The 12,009-nt window shown below is 41.7% G+C and overlaps 1 protein-coding gene across 9 annotated transcripts in view; it reads left to right on the top strand.

The window, feature by feature from the left end:
• Window positions 1-12,009, top strand: part of EHBP1 (EH domain binding protein 1) — a 226,647-nt gene that overhangs the window by 212,691 nt on the left and 1,947 nt on the right. For all 9 annotated transcript variants that reach the window (XM_061461391.1, XM_061461386.1, XM_061461387.1 and 6 more), the window contains 2 exons: window positions 5,300-5,399; window positions 6,549-6,622. In XM_061461391.1, coding sequence (XP_061317375.1) covers window positions 5,300-5,399; window positions 6,549-6,622 — 174 coding nt within the window. The remainder of the gene's footprint in view (window positions 1-5,299; window positions 5,400-6,548; window positions 6,623-12,009) is intronic.

Genomic DNA, 12,009 nt, shown 5'->3' on the forward strand with positions numbered 1-12,009 from the left:
CAAGATGCTTCTTATTTAAATATTTAGCAAATAATTAGCTTTCAGTGTAAACAAAAATCCATTTGTAAATCCTGAAGAATGTGAAGGAAAAGGTATTTTGAAAAGACTGCCTGGAAGCTGTACAATGTTAAAATAAGCTAGTCGTTTATATTGCTCTCAAAAAAATGGTACCAGATAAACACGCTTGTAATTCTTGAGCACTGTAGATGAAAATTGGATCAAGTTGGTTTTGAATTACAGTCAGGAAAATGATGTTGGAATACATGTGATGAACCACAGGAGAAAAGAAAGGGGTTTGAGGTTGGTTTTTTTTTTGCTGTAATTAAACTTCTGGCTATCATTAATTTGGCTACCATTAAAATTTGTCCTAGTAAGGGCTAAAATCCCCAAACTTTACACTGCAGCCTTGATTGAATCCTGCACAGGAGCTATTGCAGTGCAGAATCACAACTCCAGAGTCAGTTAGGAGTTTCTCGTATCTGAGGGTAGAATTTAGCGTCTTGTGCTATTCCAGGCTTGGTGTTGGGCTCGTTCCTAATCATTGAGGAGGGTTCTGGTAGATGTCAAGTGAAGAGAAGAATAGAGCACGCATCCTTCACCACTCAAGCCAGACAATGAAATTAGAAAATGGCACTGAGAGTTGATGTGAGAGAATTCCCCTGGATTCCTAGAGGAAGAATAAAACAAGAATGAATTGAATAATAAAAAAGGAAAAAAGGAAAAGTAGGGGGGGTGATGCAGAAAGGAAGAGGGTGGAGGGAGAAAATAAATGAGAGAAACCTTCCCAGAAGCCTCCTCAGAACCTATTCAATAATAAAGTCCAACATTAAAAGCTGTGTTGACTTTTCACATAAAGGCGCGTGTACTGACTGTTTGGTCTTAGTTTCTGCTTCTGCATTTTTCAAATCTCTTACCGAGCGTTTTGCATGCATATGATGTTTGCAGCACTACCCGCTCTTATTTGAAGACTGTTTTCAGAAGTCATTATTGAACTATAGGATAAAAAGGTATAAGCATAATTACGTGTTAAAGAGAATAAATATGTTCTGCTAGATAGTTAACCAGATGAGGTTAAACAAGATAAGATGAATTCTGGTCTTTTTAGAAAACTGACAGTCTTCATTTTAAGCTACAATGTAAAGTGCTTTATCCTGAGATTAGGTATTGTGGCAGAAGCTAAAACTGCCTTTTTCCCCTAACCGTGCCAGAATACAACCTCCTTTTCTTTTTGCGCTAACAAGACTGCTTTACCACCACAGCCCACTCTAAGTAATTAAATCAATCCTTTGTACTTACCGTATTCTCCTCTAGTGACGGTACTAGATCTGATTATATGCTTCATGCATATTCAAAGTACGGCACTGACAGCTCTTTAATGAGCTCTTACTTAATCAGTACGAACAATGTTCATCTTGTTCTTTTTTTCCTCATACATTAGAGCTAGGAACAGTTGGGGAAAAAATGAAACATCCAGCATTCATTTGAAAAATATATTGTACTTTGAAAAGTGTCTAAGCTGGGGAAGTTGCATTCTGCCCTTTAAAAGTCTGATGGACAAATTGGATTACTAGTATTGGATTAAATAACAAATGGTTAGAGGAGAAATGAGAAAAGCTCGCTGTGATCACAGGCTTTAATATTTTTTGTTACTTATAAAGCTGAAGGGGTCTTTAACCAGTTATTAAAGTCAGGATTAATTTGTAATGGTCCAACTTACTAGCTTTAAAAGGGTTTTGTTGTTGTTGTTGTTGTTGTTTTTTATCAAAAACAATAGTGTAATGCATGTATTGTGGAAAAAATATAAGTTTAAGATCTGTGGGCTATTAATAGATTTTCATCATCTTGTACTGGCCCAGATAAGGGGTTTGCATGCATGGGATTGATTTGTTCCCAAACATGGTTTTTGCTTCATTTAAATATTCTGTACAGTATTTTTTTTTCCCCTGAGAACAACACAGATATTTTCTCAATTCTAATTTTCAAGCATTCATAGCAAGTCAATTCAATACTTCTTTTACAGTTGCAAAGTGGAAACAAGCCCCTCCCCAGCAGCAGCAGCATTTTGCAGAGTGAAACTGTGTTGAAAAAAGGCTTTTTCTGTTATTTTTTATTTCGAAATTGCAAACATGAATTTAGCCTTGCAGTAGCGCTGCAGTGGCAACACTCAGTTTTTCTTTGTTGAAAGTGTTTCGTGTGCATCCTTCCACCAGGGGCGGGGGGGCAAGTAGTAATGCTCTAATAGTAATGCATTTGCTGAAAAGAGTTATTTAGATTTCTTATATATGGGAGTTCATCTTTATTTTGCTTGCCTGGGAAGAATCTGTTTCGGCTCCGTGCGCAAGAATTTAAAAGCTGATGGTCAACACATAAAATATCAGCATTGACTGCTATTACTATTTCACACATGTGTCATTTCACTGATCAAAAAGGCCTTCGCCGGGGTACAATTGGCCTTTTTCCAAATTGCAAGCTTTTTCTCAGCTTTTTCTTTTTTACTCTTTCTTCTTTTGTTGCTGCCCGGGGATTTGTGCCTATCGCAGCCGATATCACATGACCGGTGTCAGGGCATCACATGGGTCCAAAGCGAATACAAAAACAGATTAAAAATTCTGTAAAAACAATCAAGACTTTGTTAACTCACTTTTAAACCAGCCTATTCCATGGATAGTGCGTGTGTTTTGGTGGCAGCAAGAGGCACCTGTTCAGATCGGACTCGCCAGCTCCAAGCTTTACCTGCATCTTTTCTCGTTATATGTTGCAGCTAACTTTATTTAGGAGGAATGCGTTAATAGAAAGAAGGTTTTATCTCAAGTTTGAGTCCTTACCCTGAGATTACATGGCGTGAAATTCAAGTTCAGGTCCACCACTGAGTCAGACTCCTTTGAAACGTTTCCGTCTCCCATTTCTTGTTCAAGGCGTGCAAGAGCTTGCATTTATAATGGCACCTTTTAGCCGGAGATCCCAGACCACCCCAAAACCTACAAATTTACTGTCATAAATTGATGAAAAAATAGCCAGATATATCTGGTTACAAGAACTTTTTTCACCAGCAGCTTGGCAATGTGGCAGTCTTGTGCGTCACAGAATAGACTGGTCATTTTGCAGATTAAAAAGAACAAGTTATCCCCTTTTTATTGCCCTCTCCCCTAAATAAATTTCAGCTACTTGGTGCATGCCAACAAAAGGTTTTTAATATTGATTACCCTCTACTTCTAAAAGCAGACCCTGTTAGATGGACCAACACAGCAGCACCTTTGATCTGTAACTTAACAGCAAAGTATACCTATGCATTTTAATCCTCTTTGGGGGAGTGCTGAACTGCTGAATATTATTGTAAATGCCATGGTGTAATAATGTCTGCACAAAACCAGAAGTGGAGGTCTTGGTGGAGAGCATTTCTATATGAGAAATTTCTTCCTGCATTGCTCCAGTCATCCAGAAGCTGGACTCTGCTTCTTCTGCTTGGAAAAGGGCTGCATGGCCATCCCTGCTTCAGGATGCTCTGCCCTTCCCATCTCACTGCTAGCAAATCATGTACCCTAAAAGCATGCTTTCAGGAACAGTTTTGTCAACCAGGAGTTTCCCAGGGTGATAAGTGAATATGGAGGGATGTCTCACATCAGAAAGGAGAACATGCCAGATGGTGTACCTTATTCTTACTGCCTGGGTCCACCAGCTCACCCCAAGCTGACCCATTTCCCTGTTCATATTTTCTTTCCCTTGTGTGGATGCACAAAGCCCATAGGCCACAGTGGGGGGGATCAGGCAGTTTGGAGAAGGCTGGTGACCTTCCCTTGCACGCAGCAGGGTCATAGCCAGGTGAGGAGGTGATTCTCCCTGCAGATCTGGGCTTGCACACTACCGTGGCATCGGGGTGGGAACATGTGCATGGCAGGCACGTACGTGCAAGCATTTCAAACGCTCCCGTCCAGAAATTGAAAGCTTTCTTTTAGAGCAAAACAATATTTTTTCTGGTGTATTTCCAGCTTCTGGTGCTGGAAATTGCTTTTCTGCAACTAGGGATCCTGTGGTTTAAGTTAGTAAAGATAGCTTCCCCGAGCATACCAGCACCTTGCATTCGAGATTTCAAAACACTTAGCAAACACCAAAGAACTAAGTTTTAGCACCCTTGCGAGATGGGTACTGGTGATTGTCCCCATATTACACACATAGGCACTGAAACTCCTCAGAGATCTGCCCACAGTTTCCCGGGGAAGCAGTGTCAGAGCTGGGGGCAGCATTCAGAAGACCCAGCTCCGTTCTTTTGCCATATTGCAAGTTTCTTCCCAGATTAATTTTAACCATGAGAAATATGTGAGTTTCATAATTCAATGAGGACCATGTAAACTTTGCTCCTCAGCTCAACTTGAGAGATGAGAGTGGCAGGTCACCACAGAGGCACAGTCTTCACATAGGACTTTGGTGAGGTTTCTCTTAGTCTCTGAGGTCAGAGAGAGTGGAATTCGGCTGAATGGCCCTGCTGTGTGCAAAGAAGCTGCTTGTCTGCCTTTCCCCCCGATGGTGCAGATGTGCTAACAGGGAGTCTTACAGAGTCTGGTAGAGCGTAGCACTGCCTGCAGGTAGGCTATGAAGGTCCCGATCCTCATCATGCCTGGGACGCAGTGATGGACATCGGCGGGGAGAAAAGATGCTTGTCCATGAATACTCATACGAGGACCCTTAGGCACCCAGACCCCAAAATCACTTGTATTTGTGCAGATGTTCCCTTTCATAGCAGGTTGAGAAGAGAAGCAGCTCTTTCCAGCACATCATCTGGAAGATTAGCCATAAGCACAGGTGCCCATGCCTTGGCCAAGGGTTCAGGATTACCAAGTCCTCTGCAGTTACTTTGATCCCTGCCACGTCATCCTGACTGTGCTGGGTTTGCATGGGTGGAGTAGATCTTGCCCACAAGGATTGTTTTTGTGTTTGGAAGCCTTTGATGACCAGGCATCTTCAAGCAGCAAGGTTTTCTTTCATTGGGAACATTGCAACAATATAGCTCTTTTGGGATAATTTAAAAGATAAAGTACTTTTTAAAAGGTGTTTATTTGGGTTAGGGTATGAGCATGATAAAGAACACTAAAATAGATGCTGAAGATCAGCTGCTTTCAAAGATTTATTTATGGAACAAGCAGGATTGTGTAGCAGGACTTGTAGTCATAGGGTATTTTTACCGTTTGAGAGTATGCCTGGTAATGCTCAATGGTATTGGAGACCAGTGCTCCAATACCTAAAATGAAATTAATAGCTCAGTTTGGGAAATACCACTTAAGTAATGAAATTCTTTTGATTGCAGGAAGAAACACAGAAGAAGAAGAAGCTATGATGCAGGAATGGTTCATGCTGGTTAATAAGAAGAATGCCTTAATAAGACGAATGAACCAGCTTTCTCTTCTGTAAGTATGGATGAGCACATGTGTTTACAAAAGGATGATTTGCTGGAATATTTACCCATCAGGTAGATGCAAAACATTTTTGCTCGCATCCCATTAGACTTCAGAAATATTCCCTGAAAAAGTGAGTAGTGTGGATGCTTTGTGGAACTCACAGAGTAACTTGCCTTTCTCATATTTCAGACTTGAAAATGAGAAGCATGCACTGACACAAGATTAGCCAGAGCTGTGAGAAACAAAAAGAGATATTAAGCACAGTTACATTTTCAAAGGCCCAGCAGTAGAATAAAATTACATTTTAGAAACACACAAATAGATTTGGAGTGTGCCTCAGATGTGACAGGTAAAGACTGGAGAGAGAGCAAAATCTGAGTCACTACCTGCTTTGTAGAAATCCTCAATCCCATCATTGGTAGTTCAGCAGCACTGGACTGCTGAAAGGTTATTAGTGAATCAGTCACAGTGTGATGATGCACTGATACTGCAAAGTAAGGACAAATAAACTTTCTGGCTAGCACCAGGGAGGAAGGGGGGAGATGCTGCTCGTTTTTAGAGGCATTCTGCCCTCCGTGCTTCTTTTCCAGCTCCTTTCAGTTTGGTTATATTTCTTTCAGTGATGCCACCTAGTGTAGATGCCTGCATACTTCCCTGGGAAGAGCCTGTGCTCATGTATTTCCTGCCGTGTCTGAACTTGACAGAAGATTCTACCTTCAAAATATTAAACTTTCTAATCCCTTGTCTAATTTTCACTATTCATTAGGGCAGACTGTATATAGGATAATACTTACAGTGTCGTATTATCTTGGTGAATAGGCTGATGCTGGAATTTGTTCGTTAGATCCGGGGAATGTTTTATACTTAGGACATTCCACAGCAGCCGCTTCCAAGGATGAATATTAAATAATTACGTCTTGTAGCACAATAGAGTTAAACTGATGGAATTAAAGCCAACATTACAGAAAATGAAGAAGCCCTGTGAATGAATACGCCACCTGAGCAAGGTTTTAAGTTTGTGTATCATTTGTTTGGAGTAGCTTAAAGTTAAAGAGAAAAGTCAGTTACGAGTCCTAAAATCAATGTGAGTTAAAGGTTCTTTTAAGTGTTTAATGATTTAGTAATTAACATATTGATGAACTTTTGCAACTTGCCTAGGGAAAAAGAACATGACCTAGAAAGGCGCTACGAACTGCTGAACCGGGAGCTAAGAGCAATGCTCGCTATTGAAGGTAAGAGCAATGCTGGGTACTGAGGGAAGGAAAATGCTTGCTGCCGAAGGTGGCTGTCTGAATGTACAAAACAGGGAGGCTTTTCTGGAGCCCAGTTAAGAGTTAATGCTGGTATTTACATCATTTCCAGTGATAGCACACAGCGAATATGCTGGATCTGCAGTCCCATTCTTAAGTTGTATTCAGGGGGAGAAAATAAAAGTCTTAATGTATGGGACAAAGAAATATTGTCTCATTGGAACAAACTTTGAAAACAAAATAAGGAGGAGGTAAAGAATATTTGTCCAGGGTTTATTACTTTTGTTGCAGTCGTGTTCTCCTGGCTTTCCTGCAGCACTGAGCTGCTTTCAGTGCCGCAGAAAATGGAAGGGGTAACCCGCAGAAGGGAGCCTCCTTCCTCTTAGTGTTTCTGATCTGGGTTACAACAGTATCTCACTGGGAAAAAAAAAGAGGTCTCATACGTTTGCCAAGTAAATATTTCATCGCAAGCAACACCAGGATTAGTGCGATCCTTTGCACAGATTTTCTCCCTTCTCTGCAACTCTCCCGAGTTTAGTCACCTTACCTGAATGAAAACTCACGGGAAGATTGACACGCGGGATAAATGAAACAATTGCATCCTTTCCATAGGGCTTTCAAGTGAATTGTACAATAATCCTGGGGATGATTCATAATAAAAAATAAACATCCAGATAGCTTAAACCATTGCTTGCATTATTTTCTTATTTAAATATCTTAAGTGTTTTCTAATGCTGCACCGCTTATACCTCTCAGTCACAAATGCTGTCTTATAGTTCAAAGATGTTTGCTTTAAAGTTAATCCTTTGGGCTCTGTAAAATGGACCTTTTGTCTAATCAATGCAAATTGATTTTGCTATTCTGTATTGACCTCTCAACCCTTTGACTGTCCATGGTAATTTCTTTCTTCACCTGATAAGGTACCTGATCCATAATAAATCAATTCTAATTAGTTTGGAGACTTCGCTGGGAGCATAAGTTTGTAGGAAAAAAGCAGCAGGTTTCAGGTAGCTTTTTCATATCTCTCCATCTGTGGATATATTTTTTTGCATAAGGCTACTTCCACTGTATTCTTGGATAAACTTGAATCATAAATATACACATTGCTTTGTGCAGAGACAGGCCGGATTAATTGGGAATCATACTAGTTAAATATTTAAAACATTAAATACTTTAAAACCAGAGAGGAGCTAACAGATACTGTATTTAAATCCAAAATCTCAGTGTTTAACTGCCTCTTACTTCCTTTTGCTGTCTTGGAACATCCTAGCAGCAGCCTTTGAATGTCTCACAGCCCGTGCCATTCACACACTGGCTTGACTTGAACAAAAATCTCTCCTTTATTTTCTTCTTTATAAGTTCAGAGAAGGATACCAAAACCCACGAAAGTCCTCTTTTTTTTTCAATTCCTTTATTTTTGTGTGTGCTACTGGTGACATCATAAACAGGGATTTAGGGAGAAAACCAAAGTGCTGGAGTTCGGTGATTTCTTTCTATTATTTATACAGCAAAGTCCACATTTAACATTTTAACCCTCGGTAAGATTATTATTAGTCTGTGAGAACTTTTAGCAGCTATCTGCATTTACCCAAGAAACATACTAAAGGAGAAACTCTCCCAAGAAAATGACTGCAAACCCACAAGATACACATTTGTGACACCGCGCCTCTTGATGTGTGTGTCAGCAGTGTATTGCTTTCTGTGTCCAGCATACACTGGGGTGCCAATAAGCACCTTCTGGGAAGCACCAGTAAAACCACACCATTTATAATGTGATTTCCCCAAAGAAGCATGGGCTGCCTGAACAGTGCTCCAAGGCCGTTTAGCTGATTGCTAGTGAGCGCTTGGTCTCTGTTAAAGAGGTGAAAAGACAGATCTCACTTTTACCGGCACCAATTCCGAACCTGGAATATATGGGCAAGGAGAGAAAAAAAATCTATCTGTGACAGGAGAGGACAGGTTTGTTTGTCCAAAAGGAAGGTAGAACACACCAGCCCAAACTGGAACTGAAAGGGAAAAGTCTTTGAAAGGTGATAATTACTGGTTTGGTAAATTGCTGTAACTCTTCCACGCGTGACTGTGCTGTTTAAAAATCTATCCACCGATTTATTTAGCTGGTTGATGACAGGAAAGGGGGGAAAAAAAGAGAAAGAGAGAGCCTTGCAGAAGGTAGCAGCCTGCTGATGGCAGATAAAGGCAGTTTATTGGCGGCCGGCCTGCCCTGCCTGCGCAGGCAGCGTGTGGCAGCGCTGGCGTCTGGAGGTGCTGACCGTTATAATGTTCAGTGATGTGGAGCCTGTGTCCTCTTAGCCACCGCTAAAATGGAGGCACAGGCAGCTGAATGGCCTTTTGGAGTGTCACAGCACTTCACGCGGAACACATGAATGACCGAGGGTGGTAGAAAAAGGCATACTTTTATTTCCCCCACCCTGTTCAGCCGTAGAGATAAAAGAGAGAGCTACGGCACTGCCTTCTTCAGGCTAGAAAGTGTTCCTCTCTTTCTGCTGCTGAGACTGCTCTGACCGAGCGAGGCCTGAAATCCCTGCCTGATAGGCCAAAGAAAATACAGGTTACTGGTTTGTTTTGACCTGCGCCCATGGGAAAGGCATTTTGGCTGTCGGGGGGCCGGCTCCTGTAAACAAGGTGCTGCATTTCAGAGGCTGGGTTTTGCCACGTCCGCGGCGGGATGCTTTACTTCCAGCCACCTTTCCTCTCGCTCCCTGTTTTATTTATTTCATTCAAGATTTAATGCCTCCTTAGGAAAGATAAGTTCATTTTTGCACACCTTGGGGTGGTGTGTTCATTTTCTGCCCAAGAAATGGATCTTCTTTCGGATTTTGTACATCTTGATTTATTCTTGGCTTATAGTTTGAAGTGGGTGCTCTTCTAAAAGGATTTATGCATAGGTTCACTATTTTTGTAGTTATGGTTTATATGATAAGCTTTTTATATTTAAAATCAATATGTAATCCTGTGGAGGAGCTTATCCTCTAAAACCCCATTTGTAAATCTATTTTAGCTTTGTTATACCGCGCAGCCACAGTATTCCATAGATTGATTAGGTTCAGCAGCAGAATGCTATCAAATGGCCTGCTCTGATGATGATGCAAACTCTTTCAGGATTGCTAGTTGACTGGAACTAAAGATAAGACCTGACTGCAATCCCCCAATGTGCTCTTTACAAAACTAGTGTTAATTTTCATCAAAGTGCCGGGCTTATTTATTATAGTGGCGAGGCTGAAGGTTTTACTACGAGAACTTTCGACCATTTCTATTAAAGCATTTCTATGGGAACCAGCCGCCTGTTTGCTCAAAGTAATTATCAGTTTGAGAGGAGAGGGTGGGGGTAAAAAAGACAATGTGAAGTCAATGAAGATGAATAATTGAAAACATTTCTACTTCGAAGTGAATTTAGCAAACTCTGTCATTTTAAACTGCCTGTCGCAAGCGGTAGCATGGGGGGCTTTAGCTTTCAACACTTTTAGCTCATATACAGCCTCAGAGCTTAATCCTATTTTTGTCCAGAGTGTAGCTTTTATAACAGTATTATTCTGAAATCTTCAAATTAATCACAGCCCATATTGTAGCTTCCCAGAGCTGCAGTCAGGCTGGGTAACTGTATGTGACAGGTGCTATAGGTAATCCTGGCTTAAAAGGCACAACAGGTAGGAATCAAACTTGAGCACAGTTGCTTTTTTAAACGTGGGGATGCTTCCTGAAAGTGCTGCCCTGCAATGTTTTGTTGGATAAAACAGAATCGCAATGTAATCACATAGGAAATGTTATTTGAATACTTTGCACTAGTTCCCCTTTCAACCAACTGCTGCTTGACTGTATTTGGGGAGCGGGAATGAGGGGGGGAATCAGGCTCCTTTTCTAGGAAACAAAACAAAAATGCAAGGGAATATTTCTGCCAGCAAGTTTTCCCATAGCTTATTTCAACGCTAATAATAAACAAATGCAGGAACAAAAAAGCCCGGTTTTGTTCCGTGAAGTCCTAATATGACGTTATTTACCCCACGGGGCTACAAGATGGGACAACAAAAAACATAGTGCTTAGAAAGGGACTTAACAGAGAAAAATAATAAAGGACTGAGCGAAACTTGCACTGAAGTATTTTGACTGGTGTTTGCTGTTTGAAAGCTTAAATTGCTGCTGAAACAGCAAAAGTGGGGGATGAAGAAGGAAAGAAAGAGGAAAAAAAATGAAAGGAAAAAGGAAAGAAAAAAAAAAGAGACAGAAAGAGAGAAAGCAAAAGTTAAGTTTTAAAAATCAAGAGTTTTTCACCCAAGTGAAAACCATCAAAATTGCAAAATAATTAAAGTCCAGGTAGAGGTGGTGGATTTCAGCTCCTTTCTCATGCAGAGCTTCCTCTGCCCAGATGTGTTGGGGAGCCCAGGTCTCCACACGATCGTCAGCAAAACCTGGGGGAAAGTTGGGGACCACGTCTGCAGGCAGCAAAACCATGGTGAAATTCTCTACCAAGCCTCTCCTTTTCTGCCTGCCTCACTGCTGTTGCCCTTTGCAAGAGGGTTTTGTCACGCTGAGATTGCGTTGCACACACAGGGGCTTTATGGGGGAAACCCTCCGGTTTTGGAAAGCTCGGGCTTGCAGAGGTGCAGAGCGGTGTGTTTTAAACGGGTTGGACCAAAGGAGCCGTCTCCAGAAGGAGCGAAGGGGATAAACAGCGATGGAACTCGAGAGACTGCCTCGAGAATTAGCACCTAAAAGGTTGCTACCCAAATTAAAGCAGCTTTGTCGCAGGAGGAATGGCTTAGATTACCGGTGATTTTGGCTGGTAGCTTCAGTTCTTATCTGTGTACACCTGGAAAATCATTTCCTTAGCAACGGGAAGCAACACATTTAAAAGAGAAAAAGAGGAAGGAAAGGAAGGAAAGAAAGGAGAATAGGGAGAAAAAGGAGGAAAAGAAAGAGAAAAAAACTCCTGAGAAGTTTTGGCAGTTCCTAGCCAGGCCGATGCTCAGGGAAGGGCTCCCAGCTTGCGAGAGCCTTCCATGCATGTTCTCCTCTGCCGAGTGTGCCCGCACACACGTGTCGGTGGGGGTCTTCCCTGCGTGCGTGGGGACCCGTCACTCACTCGTGGGCCCAGGCGGACGGCGAGGGCGCGATAAAAGCGGTTGTACATTCCTGCCTCTCTGCCGCTCTCCCAACCTTTATTGCATGATGATGCATCTAATTTTTAATTTGTAAATACAAGGCTGAATTCCCTCTAGCACCACTTGCTTTCATACAGCTTCTGAGCGGTTTGCTGTCTTGAATAAATTCGGCTTTGGAGGGGGGTCAGGGGGATTTGAACCACCGCATTCTTGCGGGGTTTGTGAAGATTCACATGGTAACCGGTGGTGAGC

Source organism: Pezoporus flaviventris, unplaced genomic scaffold (assembly GCF_033815535.1).
Source record: "Pezoporus flaviventris isolate CSIRO_AGI_PZ_B2104156 unplaced genomic scaffold, CSIRO_AGI_Pfla_v1 ptg000031l, whole genome shotgun sequence".
NCBI classification, from domain to species: Eukaryota; Metazoa; Chordata; class Aves; order Psittaciformes; family Psittacidae; genus Pezoporus; species Pezoporus flaviventris.